The 23,427-nt window shown below is 31.8% G+C and overlaps 2 protein-coding genes and 1 long non-coding RNA gene across 5 annotated transcripts; 1 reads left to right on the top strand and 2 right to left on the bottom strand.

Moving 5' to 3' along the window:
- Positions 1 to 339: 339 nt before the first annotated feature.
- Positions 340 to 5,559, bottom strand: LOC141455368 (peptidyl-prolyl cis-trans isomerase Fkbp12-like). The gene is made up of 5 exons (XM_074130399.1): positions 5,407 to 5,559; positions 5,285 to 5,332; positions 4,828 to 4,940; positions 4,591 to 4,664; positions 340 to 806 (listed from the first exon to the last, which is right to left on the bottom strand). Exons 1-5 carry the CDS (start codon positions 5,441 to 5,443, stop codon positions 749 to 751), a joined length of 330 nt encoding a protein of 109 aa, XP_073986500.1. The 5' UTR covers positions 5,444 to 5,559; the 3' UTR covers positions 340 to 748.
- A 955-nt stretch (positions 5,560 to 6,514) lies between these two features.
- On the top strand, positions 6,515 to 22,145 carry LOC141455363 (ubiquitin carboxyl-terminal hydrolase 33-like). Of its 3 annotated transcripts, XM_074130376.1 has the most exons (14): positions 6,515 to 6,701; positions 8,005 to 8,094; positions 8,368 to 8,487; positions 10,814 to 10,937; positions 12,011 to 12,258; positions 13,491 to 13,593; positions 14,650 to 14,762; positions 16,056 to 16,178; positions 16,272 to 16,393; positions 16,538 to 16,716; positions 18,245 to 18,449; positions 18,742 to 19,030; positions 19,562 to 19,620; positions 20,158 to 20,296. In XM_074130376.1, exons 1-14 carry the CDS (start codon positions 6,666 to 6,668, stop codon positions 20,162 to 20,164), a joined length of 1,818 nt encoding a protein of 605 aa, XP_073986477.1. In that variant the 5' UTR covers positions 6,515 to 6,665; the 3' UTR covers positions 20,165 to 20,296. The 3 variants fall into 3 exon arrangements, with proteins under 3 accessions (XP_073986477.1, XP_073986480.1, XP_073986479.1); XM_074130379.1 differs by lacking the exon at positions 18,742 to 19,030; XM_074130378.1 differs by lacking the exon at positions 18,742 to 19,030 and having other exon boundaries at positions 19,562 to 22,145.
- On the bottom strand, positions 19,055 to 23,407 carry LOC141455369 (uncharacterized). The gene is made up of 3 exons (XR_012459228.1): positions 22,967 to 23,407; positions 22,491 to 22,591; positions 19,055 to 22,409 (listed from the first exon to the last, which is right to left on the bottom strand). It is a non-coding gene; the product is annotated as an uncharacterized lncRNA (long non-coding RNA).
- Between the last annotated feature and the right edge of the window lie 20 nt (positions 23,408 to 23,427).

The raw sequence follows: 23,427 nt of genomic DNA, 5'->3' as shown, positions 1-23,427 counted from the left end.
TATCAACTAACCAGTCTGCATTTAAGACAGGCACAGCACTATTTCAAGTTTGGAGAAAACGGTTACCCATAAATGTGATTTTTTTGATATAGATTTTTTTAATAATTTTTTTACAAAATCTACTAAGCTTAACTAAAATTCGGAGACGGAAGTTGTATCTCTTAAAATAGTGAAGGCCCTCAGCCTCAAACGGTAGGTGGGTCCTAGACAGGTTTTCGTCAGTTTCTTCATTTTGAAGGTTGAATGTAAACAGCAATATCATCTAAAAACCATTCAATTCAAACTCAAGAGGATAAAATGATATAAAAGAAAAACAAGATAAAAAAAAAACTCCAGACATCCATATTCATGGGATATAATCCATTATTATTTTCATAGAGACAAAAGTTTAATAACAATAAATACAAAGTAGTGAAACTTTTTCCAATACAATCACATTTGCAATTTGTTCTACTTAAAAAGAAAAATATACCTGAGTAATGATGAATATAATAACTGAATAATTATCTACAGTAAAATAAAAATAAAGAAGTTTTCTATTTGGTAAAAATTATATTAAACTCATTATAAAACATTCACCGTAGGGACTGTAACATAATTTATAATACATTTTATGACAGAAGGAAAAATATGAAATTTAAATGCACACATTGGAATTTCCATTGTTAGTAATCGACGGAAGCGAAGGCGTTCGGTTACCTTTTTTGGCTTGACGGAGTTTCATGATCTCGATGAATTTTAATAAGGTTCAAGGTTCTACCTTGAGTAATTCCACATCGAATATTAAAGTTGAATTCGGCGGAATAGTGTGAAAGAGTGAAGGAATATATTTCTTGTAATGTGATGTGCTTAAATGTAAAATATTCATAAGATGGACAAAAACAAATTTTAGGATTGGTATAATACTACTTTACAAGAGTCTGCGCCAGTTCTTGGTTCCTAAGTGAATGATGTTACATTTAGTTGCCAAATAGCTAATATCCTTGACTACAATCACCACTTAATTTAGTTTTATTTCAGTTGTTGGAATAAATGAAAACAAACTGTTATATATGTATAATACAAAAAAAAGGTTGAAGAATTTACTTAGGTGTATGTAGTTAAAGCCATCCAGATATTAGAATTTTATCGTGGGGAAAAAAATATTCGCAGAATTAGACAACAGTGATTTGTGGAGGTAATAAAAATTAAAACTGTCCGGTAGGACAGTTGTATAAGGGTTGATCGTCAAAAACTGCACGAAAAAGCGTAACGTTGAAAAACACCCAACTTTGACAATTTTTTTCTCTTATTCTATAAAAGATAAAATTCCCAAATTTTCTTTAAAATAAAGGGCAAACCCTCCTTTATAACTGTAATTTTTTTTGCAACAACCCAGATCTAATAGGTTTCGAGAAAAAAGTTGCTAAAAATAAGCAAAAACGACTTTTTCAAAAAAATGTTCTTGTTCTTCTTCTTGTTACCTTTTTTGTAAACAACGTAGCGCCTAAACGCGCGAACCGATTTTCATGAATGAGGTATCGTTCGATTCGGAATTTTATGTAGATGTGCCTTTTTGGGGTCTCGACCCTGTACATCGAATGGGAGAGGAGATAGCCCCCTTTATGTAAGGCCCCCTCCAAAATTATTATTATTATTATTATTATTTTTAGCGCATCAACAGCTCAGGTTATTAGCGCTCGGAGCTTTTTTCAGTGCACTGCCGGCCTCCGGACAGTGTTCTCTCGTTACAGACAACACTGTCCATCACCGGACAGTGAGCTGTAAGAAGCTCCTAGGAAGAGAAAATCTAAGGGTTAGCAGCTGGATTCGAATCCGGGACCTCCGCGTGGGAATCGAGTACGCTAACCACATAGCTAATCCCTCCCCTCCAAAATTATTATTACTAATTACTCTGTAAATCTTGGCCCGATTTTGATAAAATTTGGTAGGATGATAGGGTTAGGGCTCCCCTAAGTAACATTAAAGCGGCGATCAGCTCTTACACTTGTTAAGGGGAAGTATAGCGATCGTTGCAAATTATCGACACGTGAACCGATTTTCATGAATGAAGTGTCATTCGAATCGAAATTTTGTACAGATTTGCACTTTAAAAGTCTCGATGCCGTGCCTCATAAGGAGGGGCGTTTGCCCCACCCAAATAAGGCCCTTTCTAAAACTATTATTACCAATATTTCTATAACGCTTAGTCCGATTTTGATAAAATTCAGCTCGAATAAGTGGTTAAAGCTCCTCTACGTTGCTGATGCTCTTGCACCTACTAAGATGAAGTACTGCAATCGTTTAAATTATCAATGAGTGAACCGATTTAAATCAATGAATTGACGTTCGATTAAAAAATCTTTGCCTCTTTGCCTTTTAGGGAGAAGTACTGCAATCGTAGTTTATTTTTCTTACTCCTCTTAAAAGGAAGTACTGAAATCGCAGTTTAATTTTGCTATTTACGTACAAATACCTTCCTATGTTATTCAAAACGCTTTTTCAAAAAAATTGTTATTGAGGATGGATGGGAACGCAACTATAATCATTCTTTAAAAAGATCCCTCCAGTGGTAGTTACGGTTCCGACTTAACACCTTATCAGATTATAATGATAGAATTGCTTATTCCAAATTTTAAAAATGTCTGTAAAGATTGCGAAATAGACAAAAAGGAAAATCTATCCAAAAGGTACAAAAATCTCCTTAACAAAAACTTACAGTTTAAAATGTTAAGTATAAGGGTTGATTAAACGCCAAAAGGTACACAAATCAGCGAGTACCCAACATTTCATTAATACTTCATTAATATTTAAGTAATTCTACTGCATTAATTTTCATTAATAAGTTATTTTTTAGAATTTATTAGATGTCACAGACCCTTATGCTGGCCACTTCATTTATAATATTTTTTTGTTATAATTATGATAAGTCACATATATATGTACATGCATGTTAAAGTAGAAAAAGACAAAGTTAGAGTAGGCTACTGTCTTGAATTCGTCTTACCGAAATATTCGTGAGCACAAATAATACACAGTTAACAACAAGTAGATTATTCAACAACAATTATTGATTTCTCAATTGTAATTTAATTTAGTCCCCCTAATTTTACTTATAGTAAAATACTGGAATAATTAGCTGTCCTAAAAATATGCATATCTTATTTACTTTATATTACATATATAAAACATTGTGGGATGAATACCTAGATTGAGAATGTAATTGAAGAAAACTATATTATTTGCGATAAAGCCAGATAATTATTACCTATTATTATAAACGTTTGACTACTACATAAAATAACAATTGCTTTAATCGAAGAATGAACTTAAACCGACGATTTTTATTTAAAAATAAAAATAAATAAATAAAATAAACAAAATCATTGATGTAAGTTTTTAATAAAAAGAAGTTTTGAATTTTTTAGCCTCATAATTTTTTTATAACGTTTTTCTTTTTAACCTGTAATTAATAGTTTGATTATTATAAATAACTAGATATTACAGTCAATCTACAGTGCTACTTGAACATATATTTTGTAGACGAAAATGGCCAGCATAAGGGTCTGTGACATCTAATAAATTCTAAAAAATAACTTATTAATGAAAATTAATGCAGTAGAATTACTTAACTATTAATGAAGTATTAATGAAATGTTGGGTACTCGCTGATTTGTGTACCTTTTGGCGTTTAATCAACCCTTATACTTAACATTTTAAACTGTAAGTTTTTGTTAAGGAGATTATTTACTAAGTACTCATTTTAAGATGTTTATGAAATCAATGAGATTATAGCAGCTCCTAAAAGTTTAATTTTGAAAAACTTGAGGTGGATGTTTTGGTAATGAATAATTCCCAAAACAAATATGGAGCAATTTCTTTGATAATTGATTTAAAAGATCAGTAACTTCATATGCTTCTGAGATTTGTTCCTTAAAAGGATATTTACTATATTTTTTGACCTTTTTGAAGGAGTGTAATCAGATATACAACAGTGAAGACGAGCATGATACATTGTCAGAATAATAAATATCCTTGACTTGTACGGTCCAGAGAAAGTATACAGCCGGAGCAGGTATATCGCTGAATAGCGGGACAACTATTTTAATACGGAAACCAATTGTTTACAAAAGAAGAGCATCCTATCTTTACGAACACATCAGATTATTTAACTGTTAAGTAGTCATGAATTGCAATGTTCTAAAAACAGAAATCTTCATTTTTTGGAATTCTGAATTTATTCTTTACCAGGTGTTACTCTGCAGGGTGTGTAAACTATACGGTCTGTCACGTAAGAGGTGGAGTAACAATTTAGACAGGAATCTTGGGGTTTCAGAGTTTCAACCTAACAACAACCCTAACCCTAACAACACTTACATTCTTAACTCAAAGAACTCGCAGGCAATCTCAAGCTCATTATTTCTCTTACTCTTACACAGACACAAACGACAACGTTATCATTTTATGATAAAAATGTGGATAATAAACGTATAAACATGTTGTCCTGAACAATTAAATCCTAAGTCTAACGTTGTGTTTCATACTGAGATTCTAAAACTAACTAAGCAGTAAATAAAATTTAAAAAGGTAAAACCCTGCAGTAAAGGATATATTCCAGGATGGCCTCTAGATCCATAAGCAAAATCTGGAGAGCAAGTTAGTTTTGCCCGTTGACCAACACACATCTGCAAAAGAATATGTATTCAGACTCAAACATTACATTGCTTTCGACACAAATATCTAAATCAAATTCTATAGCCATTTAAATTAAATATCTGATTTAAAAATAGTGTTATTAACATTTGTCAATAAAACTAATAGGACTGCTTAAGGAATAAAAATGATTACCTGGCTGACTCCTTGGTCCCATCCTTTGATAACTTCACCTTTTCCCAGCCTAAATTTGAATGGTACACCTCGATCCCTTGAGCTATCAAATTTCATTCCGTTTTCCAGAGTACCTAAAACCAGAAGTACCTAGCATTATACTAATACACATAATAATCTGGCTTCAAATTTCAATCCAAATTAGTTGTGATATACGAAATTATCTTCTTCATGCAAACAAATTTATAAAAATTCTGCAAGTTGCATCCAACGAACCAATGTTAATGGCTGCAATAAGAAATTACAAAAAGTTTACTTAAAATTCTCTTTCCTCTTACATTTCCGTGCAATTATGACAAGATTCAAATTAAAGACAAATTTTTCGTTTTATTCACGCACTTTCTATAAAATAGTAATAGTATTAGAAATATAAATGAATTAGAAACCTAGCAAAATCACATAACACTTAAAAACTCACCTGTATAATGAACTACAACAGTTTGACCGGTTTTGGGATAGGTTTGACCTAGAATGAAGAATTTTTCTATAATTCCAAAAGTAATACAAATTACCAAAATTAAGAATCACTGCAAGACTTACCATCTCCCGGAGAAACTGTTTCTACCGTAACTCCCATTTCCTACACAAATTCGCTAAGAATTAACCTACGTTTTAATAGCGTCAATTGAGCCAAGATGGCGTACTAAAACTCACATCACCTACTTCAAATGCCTCCTTAATTGTGGACATTTTAATCAATAAAGAGATGCTTTGGATTAATGGCTTATCGTACTGATTAAATAAGTTAGTCGATTTCAATAATACGGAAAGTAACATGTGTAATCTTTTAAGCTAAATTAGAATGAAGCTACTTATTTATATTTATTTGTAAAATAAGGACTAGTCTAAGTTAAATTATTAAAATGGCGCTCAATTTTTAAATTAAATTAAAGTCTACTCTTCAGTAGACTTCAGAATTGCCTTAAGGTTCAATTTCTTAATTCACGTAATGTGGTGTTAATTTACAGTCCTTCTCTTCACTGAACCCTTGTATGTTGGGTGAGGGTCATATATGGTAAATATTTTAGATTTTACAAACCAAAACATTTGGGCACGTCTGTAATGTGGAAACAGTTTGACATATGAAATTGAAAGCCAGTGAAGAAGCTCATTAATTACTGTGCGATTATACGAATATGATAAGAATATTCATATTTGGAGAATGCAACTATTAAAGACCAAATTATATAGGAGGGTATTGGGGGCTTCGCTTCCTACGCTCTTACCACTTCCCAGCTTCCGAGTCTTCGCTGGATTTTATCCCTACGAAAATGAAAAAAGTCAAGGGTTTCTCGCCTTCAAGGCAATCATTAGACTTACAAGCCCATATATGTATGTAACTTGCTTCTCAAAAAATGAAAGACGATATAAAAAAAACTAGAGTACCTCTGCTAATTGTTTATAAAAAAAAACTATGTAATAAAAACATATATTAAACACAAAAAATCAACCTAATCTATTCAGAGCGTCAGAAATATGACTGGCACAGAATAATTAATATGTTATTCATTGAATGTAAAAATAATAATAATAATAATAAATAAATAAATACATATAATATATAATTTAAAAAAAAACAGAATATGCGATTTTTTATGAATTCCCTAGCAACGAAATTTATAAAACACACTTGTTCTGGGTATGTAAGGGTCACATTTTGCACTTTAACTTATTTTTGTTTTATTACTTTAGTGCTAACAGTATAGCTTCAATTTAACTAGGTAAAAATAAACTAGCTTCATCAATTCTGCTAACATTAATAATCGACTATCTGTTTGCGTGAATTATTTGAGTTTTATATGGAAACGGTTTTGTTAGGAATCGAACAAAATAAGGTATAGTGCTTTTTAACTACTTTTTTTTTTGTAGTAAATTACAAATAGCTGCACGGAATACATTCAAATTAAAGTATTTTACAGATATAGAGCAAAAAATTGATAGGAATATGATTTTCTCATCGCAATTTTGGTGATGCATTTTTCAACCTCGAATTCGTACGGACCTATCACTGAATCTACAAAATTTATTCAGTCAAGTGGAACTTTCGTCCAATAGATTTTCTTCAAATTTGGAATTTTATTTACATATTGAATTCCTATTAGTACTTTATGGGTGATGAAGATGACCGTAGTACTTAAATTTCAAGTCTGCTCTTTCAAGCCTCTTATCTGGAATAACATGTTCGAAAAGTATGCTATTAGGGGGAGCCATTTTATCAGAGATCAGAGCTAAAACCAGACGTACGTTCTGCCTGTCACGTGGCCTTCAAGAAAACCGTGATGCTCACTTAACCAAGCATTTGAACATTATTGAGTGCTCTGACCGCTCCTACTTGCGTGGCACCTTCGTCAACAGCCAACTGCTCCGCAGGATGTGATAGGTTTCACTAAATTGGCAAGGTAGTCTAGGGCTAATACCTTAACTCTAGTTTTCACATACTAACAGCGATATTTTTCTCGTGAGAAACATTGTTCAAAGAGGCATTTGAGTCGGCTTTTTATAAAAATTCCTAGATTATTATTATTTTTTAATTAGCCTTGGTAGGGTTTATAAATTTAATACTGGTTCCCCCTGCCCGTTATGTGGAAAAGATCAAGATGACCTAATTCATTTCTTAATTATCTGCCCGATATTGGATGTCTTAAGAGCCAAGTATTTAGATGCGCAACACATTAACTTTTCTTCCAGTATTCAGCCTAAAATTATGTTGGAGAATCTCTTATGTTTTGACTCAGTAAACAAAGTTAAATATATGCACTTTTTTATAATTAACTCAATAAAAATTAGAAATTTGTTCTCATTAATTTAATAAGTTTTTTCTTTATTGTATATTATTATTATTTTTATCCGTAAAGCGAATCTATTTTTGTTTTTGTTCCCTTTCTTTTTTCATGTATCTTCTGTATTTTATCCATGTAAAAGCACGGGTCAACCCCTTGCTACAATTGTATTATAAGCAAGTAACAATAAATAAATAAATAAAATTAGCCTAAAGAAAGTAGTTTCCTGAATAAGTTTTTCAATCAAGAGAGGTACTTTTTTTTTTTTTTATCTGATTCATCGTGTTCCTTCCTCCTAAACCTTTAAGATCCCTTCCATTAAACAAACGCAGTTAAAAAGTAAATCTTATTGTTTAAGCTTGCCAAGGACTGTCAACATTTTTGCGAAATAACACTTGAGGCATTCAAAACTGAGAAATCTACAAAGGAATTTCTGAGAACTGAATTTGTAAGTCCTGATTTATTATTTCAATGTACTCATGACTTAAGTAAAGTATAAAAGAGTAAATAAAGCTATGTTCTATATGGACTCGGAAACTTCTAGCTTGCTGATTTTGTTTAAAGCCGTATGTTGGGTTCCCTACATCTACTAGCTCCTAAATACATTTTACGCAAACGTCTTCATTCTGTAACACATATTTTAGTGTGTTTAAATATTTTAAAAATAAACTAAAAGTGAAGTCGATGAAATCTATATAGCAAGTTCAACTTTATTTTTCAGAGTTTAGAATGTTATGTATGCGAAAGAAATACTCAACCATTGTGGACATGCATGAAAAGTGACTGCAAGAAAACATTTTGCTCTTCGCCAAAACTGTTCCATGCATTGTGCCACTATTCAGTGAGTAATGAATTACTGATTTGCTTTTTCATATGAAATTCAATCATCCTAAACATGTTTATTTATTTGAAACTTTAGGTATACAATTAAAATTTCTATGTAACAGGCACAAAAAAAGCTGTGTCGCAACCTAAGGTGATATTAGGGGTAGACGAGGTAGCGTTGTTGCGCTCTATTGAGTCAAGTAAATAAACACAACCTTTCCGTTCGTGTTTTAGAACGCTAATAATGTTTTCATTGAAACTGTAATTTATATAAGGGTATCAAAACTATATACACATTTTTGCACATGTATGTGTAAATCCATTTAATTAATTTTTTTCTGTATGGTGGAAACTGCTGTCTTTCGTGCGTTGTTAACGAGATACTGACGACCCATATGGTCTCCATCAGCCCCCCGGCCCGGGTGCGTAAAGTTCTGGCGTTGGCTCGTCGGCTACTGGTGTGTTTGTGGTATGACCTGTGTGTCATCTTACTCGTCTGTTCGAGTGCTGCAACTTTGAACGCTAGCTTAATTCTGTACAGCGCGATGCTCGCCTTACCCATTTATTCCATGAGGTTGCCTTCTTAGCGCTTCAGCGCGGCAGGGGTCGGCTGATCAAGACGGCTCGAGCGTATTCCGGCATCCCGGCTAAGATGGAGCGTGATTGTGCTCTACGTGGGACTGTGCGTGCATACTGTGGTAATGTTGGTTTTAGGTATTATCGTTATTCAATTATAAGCTGTAAAGTTTAATACACTTATTCAGAATTAATACAGAAATATGATTTATGTGTTGACTGCATCCTAACATAATTCTGTAGTCTGAAAATTGGTGTAAGCTTAGATTATTTCACATTTCGAAGGGATGAATCCAGGGCCGGATTTAGATGAAAAGAGGCCCTAGGCTATTCCACTTATGGAGGCCCTTTCACCTCCCATTTTTAAGTTTGTAAATTACATGAGTGATAATAAAATACATCACTACTGTGATATACAGGGTGAACTACTAAGTAATGTCCATAGGGATACTGTGTGTAGTACAACTGAAGTGGAGTTCAATGACGTACTGGCCAACTTCATATTTTCCACTGTTCTTGTGTGACGTCACTTTAATTTTTTTTTTTTCTAAAATGGTAACTTTTTTTTGCAATAAAAGTGTTATTACTCAGAAAGTTTTAGTCCGAATTCGATTCTGATAACACGGTTAGAAAGACAGATAAATTTTCTAAAAATTGACACCATAAGTTATCCTCCAAACAGCCTCAATCTTCCTCCGAATATTGGAAAAATAAAAGTAATCGAAATTTTTAAGAAAACTCATTAGGCCCTTATGGGGATCATTATCAGACCTAGGTGCTGGCACTTTTTAGTAAAAGTTTCCTTGTCTAATAGGCTTTCTAACGCGGTATATCATTTTCCAGGATTCCTTTTATCTTCGTACGAGAAATTACCTTTGTTTTTGCAAGAAACCTCAACAGTGTTAGTTTTGATAAACTAAGTTGTTTAATTCATTGAAAACTCTTTTACATGGACCAGTAGTCAATTTTTTAAAGTAGATTGTCGCAAAATAAGAAAGTCAAAGGTTACAAATTGCACTTGAAAAATTTACTTCTGATCTCTCTGAAATATTTAAGAAAATGTTAGGAAATATTTTAAACAAGTACTATTTTAATTTATTATAATCGAAGGTATATAAATTCACACTATATATAAATGTGTTAAATGTTAAGATAATATAATATGTTATGTTTTTAGAATAGTGTAATTTTAATTTTGCTAACAATTTGAATGTAGGCCCCTCTTGATCTTGAGGCCCTAGGCTGAAGCCTAGTTAGCCTATAGGAAAATCCGGCCCTGGGTGAATCAGTCAGCCTATGCTACTTACTACCCACCCTCTAGTGGAACAAACATCCAATACTTTCTGATTATACAGAGTTTATAGAAGCAGTCCGGTATAAAGCTCATCAGAATATTGAAGCAGTCTCACACTGCTTGAATTAACATAGCAGCCACTAAATTCTGAAAAAATTATGCCTTTGGAATTGATTTCCTTCACTCTTTCACATTTTAGACTTTTTGAGATATATCACGCCTTCAGTTAGCGCCGGCTCACCCTTCTATTTAAAAGTAATAACTTAATTATTGACTCAATTAATAATGTTTATTTTGTGCCTTAAAGAGATAATGTTGTCTCAGTTATAATGTAAACAAGTTCTCAGAAATAATCTCATCAAGAAATAGATTGTATAGTAAGACAAAATAAAATCATTACAGTTGTTTTTTCAGGAATAAACAATATCTTAAATAGAATTATAGAATGCAAATGAACAATATTCATTTTCAGAAAGATACCAAACATTGTGTATTTGAAAACTTACTAACCTCGGACTTATGGTGTTTTGACTGTAAATCTCGGCTGAGCCTGGAAACTCTATGTTCCGATGTTGGCAAAGAAGAAAGAATTATAGGTATTTAATTTGATTACTCATAATTGTATCTTAATTACCAACATGGATTCCATATTGTGGATAAAATACTTACTGCACTAAAAAACAAAGTTTAACACCAATTATGCAACTAATGTTAATCCCGCCGATTGCGCCCAAGATGTACAAAGCGCTTCACGAGGAATTTCAACGCATAATGGAATTTAAACATATCCCCGGATATTTATGGTGTGCCAAATTTACAAAATTTTCTCATTAATTTACCTGATACGAAGATGATTTCGTCTTTGGTTTGCCTAAGCACATTTTCAAATCTCTAGCAGACGATATGTACGTCTGCAAGAGGGTCTTCATCATACTCTTTGTTTTGTATAAGTTTTTGCGATTTTGTTTCTACTTGCTACCTAAACCTTTCAGCGGTTTATGGATTACATATTAGGAGACTTGTTCTATTGTTTTATCTACACCTCATCTTGACATCATCAAAATCTGTGAACAGTGGCTTTGCTTAAAGGATACGCAAGCACTTGTAGGTCAGTTAGTTTGGCATGACACCTACTGAGGGAAGCACCACTGCCCTAATTATTATTATATTTACCTTCTGTTGGGATATAGTATGTAGTATGTACTACACATCTATTGTATGCTGAAGCTTCTCTCAAGGGGTAATGTCGTAATCGCAGTTTAATTTCCTTTATACCACTTAAAGCTTACTAAGTACCCAATTAAAGGTGGTGATTGGAGATGTATTTCAACCTCAACACATTTTCTTCCCACCAACTTGATAAACTCATGGCCTGCATCTTCATCTCATCAATTAGAAATTAACTTGGCAAGTAATAACGAATTCCATTTTTTATCTCTCTCTTACATTAAAGGGCGAGACATGGGTTTGACACCTCCTTAATACTAAATGGTATTATGGCTATATGATGAAATGTCAATGTCAAAACAAAACAAAATAAAAAACTACTTTTAAAGGCTTAGTGCTTCTAGGTAGTGCATTAAAAATAGCTACTTCAAAATTAAACATTTTTTTTTGCACTCATCTTTTCCATCCAATCAAGTAATATTGAAACATTTTCGTTTTCTAGGTTGTACGGGTTTGGCGAACCTTGGGAACTCTTCCTTTATGAATGCCGTACTACAGGCCCTTAGCAATGTTCCTCAAATATCATTTTATTTTTTAGAAAATCTTAAATTTCTTTCATCAACTTTTGCTTCAGAAAATACTGAAATAGGTGAAGTGAGTTCTATTTTTCAAGAACTTATGTTAAATTTATGGTCACCGGGTCAACAAAATTGGATAGTACCTGATAGGATACACGCTGTAATAACTAAAGTGAGTAATATAAGCTTATAAAATATTTTCAATTTCATAAAACCGTGCGTTCAAGTAATTTTTTTATTTTATATTGCCAGTAAATTTTCGTGTAACTTTTAACGAAATTCTGTAAAGTAAAATGGAGTTGGCGAATTCTGCAAAATATGTCGATCCTCACTATACTATTAAAAAAAAAAACATGTTAGATAAAACCTTGATTTTCTTACTAATTGGTAAACTATGAAATGAATTGAAGTAGATGATTATGAGCTATGATTATTCCTCTGTAACCGATATTAGAAGTAATAATGGTATTATTTCAAATTTAAATGGCTCATTTTTTCTCTATTGTAAAAATTTAATTAAAAAAATTTTGTTGATGATAAATTAATTTTTTGTTTAGTCGTCTTATCCTTAATATGACAAAATGGTTGGCAAGGGAAAAACAAAGTTAGTAGTTACGTGTTCCGAATATCTTAAGTATCTTTCTTTAGAACGGTTGACCATCATCACTTTGTAAAATGGTTTTCAGTAAGCTTGACCCTATTGTCCCCGTCCTATCGATTTTTTCTTCTCCTTTTTTGGGCATGCCTCCCTTACTTCATCATCCAACTTTAATCTTGGTCTTCCCCTTCCTCATTTGCCCACCACTCAAGCATTTCAAGATAGCTATACGCGAAACAGGAGACCAAAAATCATCTCAATGTTTATTGTTTTAAGCAGGAGTAACGTAATGGTTAGCATGATATATTGCGGACTATCGACTCTTCTAGGCTTTCCATTCCCCATACATAGGAACCGCATCTCAGAGACTGGAGTTTTGCGTAATGTTTTAAGGTTAAAGTCCATGGCACCTAGGAGAATTTACTGGGAGGTGCGTTGATTATAAAACGGCCACTTTTGTTTTCTTTTCCACCTCCCAATGGCTTAAGAAGTCTCTTTTTACGGCTAGAACATACTGGGTGTAGCACCAATGCGCTCCCTTATTTCACTATCTATGAAACCTTTTTCATATAGATGTTTCCATGTACTTGAAACATTCCACTTGTTCTTCTACGTAAAACTTGTACGGATTTACTTGAGTACTTTCCAATTCTTATTACTTTTTTTTGCCAAGTTTCTTCTCTTGGGTGACTAAGTATCTTAGTGATGATCGCTGATAAAAATGTTAAGATCCTTTAAATTATAATTTTGTGTGCATTTCATATTGAAATATTAGAATGCAGATAATAATTTTGTTTAATTTTTAGTATTATCCCATCTTCAAGTGTGATATACAACAAGATTCACATGAACTTTTATGTTGCTTGATGAAACTTATACATGAAGAGCTTACAATATTTTCAACTGACGGCAAGTTATTGTTTATTGCCAGTTAATGAAGTTTTACTTTGTAGCTAGAATAGGCAATCGGTTATTATTTTTTTTCATGTAGATATCCGTTCCAGAATTTTCGTAATGTTTTTAATTAATCTCTATGTATTATTGCTTGATTAAGAGTTCATTTTATATAAATAGAACTTCATATCCCTTATCAGTAATGTTGGTACAAGAAGTTAGTACCTACTCATTTCTAGTAGATACAGTTTCAAGAATTGTTAATTGTACCACTAGCCCAAAGTTATTCAAATATTTTGTTACCGATAAATTATAAAAATTATGTATTTTATTTTTTTAGAATACGAAACTTGTTTGTTTAGCACAGAGGTCGCCAAAGTTTTTTGATCATGGACCCCTATATAATTTTTCGAAATCTCCATCGACCCCATAAAAGTAATTTTCAGTTAATTAAAATGAAACTATCTATTAGGTACTGCGTTTGTACATTTATTTAATGATTTTAAACATTTATTAAAGTAATTTTACATTGTGGAACAATAGTTTTATGAAAAATATCTTAATGTTGAAATTTAAATACCTTAATATTTGTTAAATATTATAAATAATTATAAGTAATTATAAATAAGTGAAAATAATAAGTAAAGTAACTACACTATTGCTTCTTAATTAATGAGATGGTGTGCCTGGTGTTTCTTTGCAAGGTTCGCTACATTGGGTTCGAAATTGTTTTTCCTTTGACCCCCTAACTCAGATTGACCCCTTGTTAAATAGACCCCTAGGGGTCTATATAGACCACTTTGGCGACCTCTGGTTTAACAGAAAGTAACTTCATAAATTCATGTGTTTATTTCCATTAAACTGAGTAGAATTAGACTGTTTCGTTTCAATCTACCTCAATTTAAAAATTTTTCAGGGCTTATTCTAAGATTTATTATTATATTGTATACTATATTAATATATTCATCTGACGTCATATTCAACGTGTGTTGTTAATACTCCTTAATTTTAGATTAGTTTTAAATCTTATTTGATTTTAGGTGTCAATAAAAACCATATTTTGTAATTTAGATGCAGTTAAATCCAATGAAATTTCAACCAGTGAAACCTCCAATAAGAGTATAATTTCTGAAGTTTTTGAAGGATGTCTTTCAAGTTTTGTAAAATGTTTGAATTGCAAGAAGGTAATTTAGCAATATGATTATTGTTGAAATAAACAAAATAAATAGACTTAGAAATTTTCTTTGCTAGAAGCATTAACTGCTCGCTGTCCAGTGAAAGACAATTGTTGTCAAGAGAGAACCTACCTGGAAGCAGGAACACTACCTCGGTGTTCTGTGTTGGTTGTGTAGATGTTTACACATTCTCCATTAAAAAATCAAACTGTGAGAACGACTCACAGGATTTTCTTTTACTGAATACATAACTCTTTTACTAAACTATTTCGTCGAAATTTAGAATTTTTGCTAAATATTTTGCAAAATGCCGCAATATAATGTTCAATAGGCAAGCCTACTGCAGGAAAGAGATGTAGTGCATCTTATTTTCAATATGATTTTTGTTGGAAACTAATTCTAATGTTTATATTTACATCTGAAGAAAGCAACTTTGAACCTTTGACATCGCGCGTACAGCGCATTTAGAAAAGTTTGAATTTTTCCCTCGCTTAGTCGTGAGTCATTCGAGCGTCTCCTCGCAATGCCGGGACAGCAGCTACTAGGGCAATGAAATCAGTAAGAAGTATGTTTGTAGGGAAACGCAGGATTTAATGCAGAGTGCCTATGATGTGCTTTTGTACAGCATTAAACGAAACCGAGATATTTCATTTTATTTTCAGCAATATTGTACAAAAAACCTTGAATTTTTGTATAATTTGTTTTTGTTTTGAATATGTTGCATTTATAATTCGCATCACTCCTTTGGAAGTCAGTGAACGACATGGTACAGAAAAATTTACAATTTCTGGTTATGTGTGAATGATCCAAGCGCTGGTTCAGACAAATCAGTCTAGGAAATAATGCAACAGTGCTACAGTAGATTAATTACAGAGCCGCCAGTAAAGACATCTCACTTAACATGAGCTCTACTGTTGCACAAAAAATTGTTTTTGTTACGAATTATAATACAAGTGAGATTGTTTAACTGATCCTAAACGTCCCTTTCAGATAAAACTGAAGCGATTGTGACTACTGTTGACGAAGTAGAGTCTATAAACATCCAACAATTAAACTTATTGTTATAAACTGGTATTCTTCAACTTTAAATTTCTGTTTTCAACTTTTAAATCCTCTTCTCCTATATATTATATAAAAATGGTGGCAATAAAAAAAAAAAATAGCGCAGCTTTGAATGTTTTAATTGGCCGCAATAACTGATTAAAATAAATAATACATCCCTAATACATTTCTCTTGGGAATTTACAAAAATATCTTAAATTTTTTTTTTTTTTTATCAAAAGAATATAAATTAAATTTCAGATTTTTAGTCAAGAAGAGTCATTTCAAACACTTTCTTTGTCAATTCCTACTGATGCTTATTTTAAGTATACTTGGTGTTTGAACACCCCTCATAACCAAAAGTGGCTCTATAAAGAAGATAAGGTACTTATGAGTTTTTTTTTCTCTTTTTTCTTAAATGAATTTCAAATTTTGTGTGTTTTAATTAAATTGTATTTTATATGTTGATATGTTAAGGGATGGTTTTCTTCATTACTGCAAGGAATTAGTTCAATAATTTTCGGGCCAGCAGTAAATTTACACGACTGTCTTGCATCCTTTTTCTCCATAAATCGTTTTAAAGAAGAGAATAAATTGAAGTGAGTCCTTTTTTTTAAAATATAAAGAAAAAAATAAAACAGTGTTCATTGTTTTTTTTAAATTTGCCAAATAAAGTTTTATATTTCTATTTTAAACGAAATTTTATTTAGTTAAATTCACAAATTGAGGTTAGTTATGTTTAGTTGTAGTAATTGTGGCAAGCAAAGTGTTTGTATAAAACGTTGGAGGCTATTAAGCGTACCAGAAGTTCTTTGTATACATATAAAGCTCTTCACAAATGTTGATGGTTCTCTGTTCAAAGGTGCAGATAAAATACAATTTCCTTTGGAGGGGTTAGATATGAGATACTATATGAAAAATGGTAAAGTACCTTTTGCGAATTTATTTTTGATTTTATTTATTTATTTTTATTTTTATATTACTGATTTTTCAATTCTCTAAATTGTTTGTATTTTTTGTATTTGTAATATCCAGGCCCTGAAGAAGACAATATATTTGTCGAAACGTTGGCAAAAAGACGAGTTGTTGTTTTTATTTGACCGATTCCTCGCCAATTTTGAATCCTTAATTTAATAATTTACGGTCACGAAACCAATATTCTTAATTTTTGGCCAATATAAGTCAATCAATCTGCAAATTCATTGTTTTGTTTTAAATTACAAAAAACTCGGAAAAAAATCCAAAAAATTTCTTTAAACTTTGTTTACTATGTACAAATTAAAGGTTTATCACTTTTATTGAAGTAGTTTTCGCTGGAAAATTGATTTTATAGGCACTTCTCATAAAACTGTAACCTAAAGCAACCCTTCTAACAAGCCATGGCAGAGCAATGTTCCAATCTACTTCGTACAGGAAAGTAATCCCCTATTTTATTTTATTCAAATGGGCTTAACGCCCATCAAAATTAGAGATGTTAGAAGGAGCCAAGAGCTCGTACTTAACGATTAACATTTTGTCAACAAATATAAACTTGAATTATTGTGATTTTGAACCAGGAGTTACAAGTCCACATATAAACACCGTATATGTTTGGACCCACATCAATTTTTTTTATTATGTTTAAGAACATACAAATATTGAAATAATTCAAACTTTGAAGTAATTGACTAGAGTGCACTATTGCAAAATATAATTGAGTTTTAAGTTTGCATTAAACTCGAGTTGGGCGTCCGAAATCAGGCCTGAGAGGGTCTAATCTCTTTTTTTTTACTTTGAACAGTTAGGTGTATGGTAATATCGTATTGAATTTTTGTGAACATATTTTTTAACGATCGTTGTGTCAGTTTTAGGACTATTTAATTTATCTGATATCGCTGAACGGCGGTTATGCTCAATTTATTTATTTTTTAAATTTGTGATTTATTTTCAGTGACCAGTTGGTGGGTATGAAGCCCGAAACAAATACGTCATATGATTTAGTACTTTAGAAAACATTGTCTCCTTTTCTTACTTTTTAATGTGGTTTGGAAATAAATTTTGAATAAACTTTTTATATAAGAGTAATTCATAAATTAAAAAAAAAAAAAATGTTTTTTGGCGCATCGATTCTAAGGCCATGTCGGTAATAAAATGTTATATTATTTCAATTAAAGTTGGAAAGAAAGGTCCAGAGATTAATTGTTGGTTTTGGTAGCATTAAATCCAATTTCCTGAACAAGTTAGTTTGTTTTATACTGAACATGTGGTTCAGTCCAATTAAATGAACATGTTATTTGTGGTTGAACCAATCCGTAGTTGAAGACAACTTTACAGGCATTTAAATTTAGGGGGGAAAAAATATCAGAATTGTAATAATTGAAGTAAAATAAACATTTTGTTCACTTTAATTGCCTAGCTCTCAGCTATACACTCTTTCTGAACTCAACAATTACCTTTTCTAATTCTTTCAGATGTTGCTGATAGTTATGATTATACTACACGTTATACGCTTATTAGCGTTATATGCCACAAAGAAACAAATGAGACAAGTGGCCATTTCACATGTTACTGCTTAAATTATTCAAATAATCAATGGTATCATTACGATGATGAACAAGTTACCAGAGTAAATAGCGAGGTTGTGAAGAAAGTACAAGCTTACATTCTTTTCTACAGGTTTTAACAATTCATATTATTAATGGTTGGATCCATAATTATGGATTTGTTTTTATCTAACTCAGAGCTTCATACTTTAATTCTGACCGTTTCTTTTATTTACTCCCATTAAAGCATTCGGTTCATTATGATGAACAGATCAGTTGACTTCCACTTGCAAATTATCTGGCACACATTGTCAGATAAGAAGCATTTTGAGACGGATAAACTAAACTATACCGAGTCATGGTTTATCTATAAAAATGGCTTAAAATTAATTACAACTGAATTTACAAATTGTTGCACTTTACAGAAAAGAAGGAACAATTAAACGTAGAATAATGGACAAAATATCCTTGTTGAGAAATTTGTCAAAATATGAACCTAAAAACTTTTTAATTTCAAAAAAATGGTTGATCAGATACAATTCATTTTCGAAACCTGGTGCTGTAGCCAATGATGCTAAATTTTGTGAACATGGTAAAGTCAAGAACTCAGCCGAATATGTTGAGATTACCTATCCAGTTTGGGCATATGTCCAAAGGATTTTTGGTGGTGGGCCAGCAATAATGGTAGAAGATCTTTGCGAATTTTGTTTCGAGGTGAGAATAATATCAATTAACAAGATAATTGTTGGCCAAGTTTTAATAGAAAATCTCCAAAAAGAAAATCTCTCTCAAAGAAACTCTATTACAAATCTATTTTAATTACAGATAAATAATCATTTACATGAACATATTCATCACATATAGACTAATTGAAATTCTAATACACACATTACAACTTTATATAGGCATAAACTATAAAATTTATGAAGAAAATTATCTTCGAAAACTTAGCATGATTGAAATTTCATTTGCTTAAGAGATAGAGAGAAAAAGAAACGGTAAAAGAAAAGCGATAATTCTCGGAATCCCTGAATACTTAAAGAAATTTTTTTTCCTCTCTTATAGGAATCTCAGGGGCTAGGAAAAGGCCTCATAAATTTGTTTATGCCAAATATTTTGCTGGAATTTGAAAATTAAAAAAAAAAAAAATGAAAGCTTATTACTAAAAATCTGTCAAATTTTTATTGGTAGCACATAAAAAAACTAAAAGAATAAAAATGTCTTATAAGTTTTCCTTGATTGCAGTATGAATTATCAGAAATACAAGCAAGGGTGCGTAGAGAATTTAATATCGAAGAAGTAGAGTAAGTACATGTTTTGAATAAAATTTAGGAAATGTCTTGAATTATAACCTTAGAATAAAAGATCAAGATTAAAAGATTTAGCGTTGAAAGATAAATGTTTCTCAAAGTATGAAATGTCCGGACTGCTGGTCTCTTATCTATACATTGTCCACTTTGATTGACGTTTTTCCTCCAGTTCATGCAACTAATATAGAGAAATTAGCAAAAATTTTGAGTCTCGTACCTTCTTCATCATTTTTCAGTCTATGGACGTAAGTAATTAACGAAAGATTCGTTTGTAAAGGGTTTAATGTGCCCATCCTTATCAAAATGGAAGTCGGGTCACAAGCTATATCAGAAATTCCAAGTCGTTATACAAAAACCAAGTAGTTATATAATTTATTACAGGCCCCTTTACGTTTTAAGAGTTCTAAGTAACTTGAGCTGTGGGTCTTTTATGTTTAATTTAATTGTTGATGTAATAAATCCAATTTGAAATGCCAATAATTGTTGAAGTAATAAATCTAATTTGAGAAGTCAATAATTTTATTGTTTTAGGGACTAATAAAAAAGCTGAATTATGAAAGGAGTTCAAGAGTTGGCTTTAAAAAACCCAAGAAAAAATACTAATATGTGAATCTTAGTTAATTATTTTAATCAATTAGAATTTGAATGATTTAGTCCAATAAAAAAATAAAGATTTGAATAAAGCAGCACTTTAAATTCGTTAACTTTAATAGGATTCAATGATTCTGAAAAGGAATGGTTGGACTTGGAGGTAGACAATTTTAAAAAATAGAACTAAACTTTACTCCTATTCAGGAGCTTTCAGAAAACAATCATTCAAGAGCTAGAATACTCTTTATGATCCCCATTGTTCGTCCCAGGATAATGTCAATTGCGAAAAGTCCATCCTAACAGGACCGAGAGCTACGTGTTTTGGTTATCGTACCATATGTGCTCTCATAGTATATAGCTAATTATTCCCACTTTTTCGTCAAATTTATTTTGGAAGTTGGTTTATGGAGACGAATGGGTATCACACCTTTAGCAGCAGATGTACGACACTTAAGACACCCTAACTTCAAGTTCCCATATAGGTTTGCCACCACCCAAGAAGGGATCACCCCTATCCAGAAAAATTTATATACATTGATCTAGGGTTTCCTTAGCAAGAAGATTAGTGGTGTAAATAAAATAGATAATAAATAATAGGTGGTGTACTAGGCACAGGATAAAACCTGTGATAAGTAATCCCATTATTCAGTGGTAGGTTTTTTAGAGTATTCCACTAACAGTATGCTAGGATGCAATGGTAACTTGACAATATGTGATCGCTCAGAGAATTAGAGTAGAGTAGAGAAAAGGAATAGTCCTTGGTCATCGCCGGTAGTCGTTGCATGTATGTTTTGAGTGGTTATAGAAGACAAGTCATCAAAACAAGGAGATTATAAGCTTTCTTTGTTTCCTCCATCTTGGACAGACAGAGTTGCGTGAATAAACAGTAAGAACGCCAACTCCCATGCACAGATTCCCATGGAGAAGTCTAGTACTTAGAAAAATGCTTCAACAGTGCTACGAAGAAGACTTTTCCAATTGTTGAGCCAACAAACTTTCGGTGTATACGGATGATTTATAATCTTTACTCCTGACTTAGAATGTCAAATTTCTAGGATTTGATATATAGAGGATAGCCAAGGTCTGAGTTTAGAGGCGGAAAAGCTCAAAAGTCCCTTAGATATCTAAGAACTAGAAAATTGTAAAGTAATGAGGGATTTTGTATGTTAGGGTCGACCTTGGTTCTCCATTAGATTGAAACAATTAATAAGGCTATTCCTGTAGAACAGAAGATTTCAAGGAGTTAAAGTAAATGACGTTTGAGGAAAGTAAAAGTTGCCTTGAAGAGGCACTTGTCTAGAAGCTCTTCAAGTTTTGTTGATTGATATTGGCAGGAAGTAAAGGAGCAGGTGTAAAATAAATAAATAAAAATTGTTCAGATAATGGACTTCTTCAAATCGAAAGAGTATCACAGAGACTAAAAGAAATTCTCTAATGCAAGTAAGTTTGACTATTTTGTTTTCTGCTTAAAGTGAATTTTAACTTTTGAAAGCAGAAAAAATAACAGGGTAGTTTGTGATACAGCATGCCCAGATACTCGTATGTTTACGTCTCACTCAGTACTCAAGCAGGCAGGGCAGAAAACATACCAAGCTTACATAAAACAACGCAAATAAATAAATTAAAAATAATTTCAATAGCGTAAGCCCTGAAAGATGTCCTAGCCCCTAGGTCGAAAGCTTGGAAAAAATAAAAAATAATGACTGAAATTAGCAATATTGTGTGCACCTTCTAGATTAATGAATCACGTTACCAGAAATGATGAATAATACTCGACAATTATGTGCTGTTGAACTATTTTTTCCATAAACCTAGACTTTCAGCTAAAACAATATTTACACATATTGTTGATTTTTCAATCAAATTTAAACTGAAAAAAAAGGTAAGTTTCATATTTGGACTCCAAGGGAAGAAATTATTAAACCAAATACTAATCAGTTTCTGTTAAAATAATTTGGACTATTATACATAATGGATAAGAGACTGACTACCTAAGTAAAGTTCCACAGATAGAGTAGTAGATTTCCTTATTTTGTTCACTATGGTATAGTATTGATGCGAATCACCTCAACTTATTTTTCGGACTTTCTGTTTGTAAAGAAGAGCCCTCAAAGGTAATCATTTCTGATAAAAGTTGAGCATTTCTGGGCCGCAAGCTGCCTAAGTGATGAAAGGACCCAAGGAGGAAAGCACTGAATAACGAAAAAAAAAAAAAATTCAAACTATTGTAAATTAAAATAATTCCTACGGTTGGTAAAAATACAGTTACTTACTTGTTACTCAAATAATCCTCGTCTTAAGCTGTTCTAGGCTTAATACTGAAAAGTTAAGCTTGCCATTTAAACTTAAACTCCAATAAACACTTCATTACCTACTGAACAATAAATTAAATTAATTATGGTTTAAGAATTTCAAATCGATATGGAATAGTAAATGTAGGTATTGACACTTCCCTATAAATGAATACATCTATAAATTGAAGTGTCTCGTGAATCTATTGCCATTTTAACAGAAAAAGAAATTTAAAATATTGATATTACATGAACCTATAGGGTTGTCTTTTTATGAATTTCGATTTATGTATGTACATATGTTTATTGTATTACATAATTATTTTATTTGTTTTGATTGATAATATTTTCCAGAGTTATTGTTGTTTCTGGAATAAAGTTTGGTATTAATAAGTGTTTGTGTTTTTTTTAAACTTTCCCAACCCCTCAGTGTCCTGGGCTAAATTAATAATTAATACCTTGAGTAAGGAGAAGAGGTACTGCTCCATTTCCTCTGCATATATAGGTCGTACTCGAGCCATATCATATACTTCCAACAGTGCAATAAAAAGCCCACATCCGTGAAATATACAGGTTAAAGTAATTGATTAATGCTAGCTAACCAACACGGTAAATTCTTTTTATGACTTCGGTAATTGGTGCCTTTACTCATTCCTCTTTTAATTTCCACTCTAGTATATAAAAAATGTTCAGAATGGCTTGCCATCCTTTCCTTCTCAATTCATGGACAGGAAAGTAAAAAATAAAAATGATAATGACTGCGATGGGAATACGAATTTCGTACTAATTTGTTAAAAGTAGCACGAAAAAACCTGGGTTTGATTCATAGGAAAAATTGAAAATCAAAGGTTCAGGTTAGTTTATAAATTACACTTCATTAATTTGGCTGTTTTTAGAAAAAACATGTACTTGAACTGTT

This window comes from Rhodnius prolixus, unplaced genomic scaffold (assembly GCF_049639745.1).
Source record: "Rhodnius prolixus isolate KJV_2025 unplaced genomic scaffold, Rpr scaffold_4, whole genome shotgun sequence".
Taxonomy (NCBI): domain Eukaryota; kingdom Metazoa; phylum Arthropoda; class Insecta; order Hemiptera; family Reduviidae; genus Rhodnius; species Rhodnius prolixus.
This window is presented reverse-complemented; position numbering and strand designations above follow the sequence as displayed.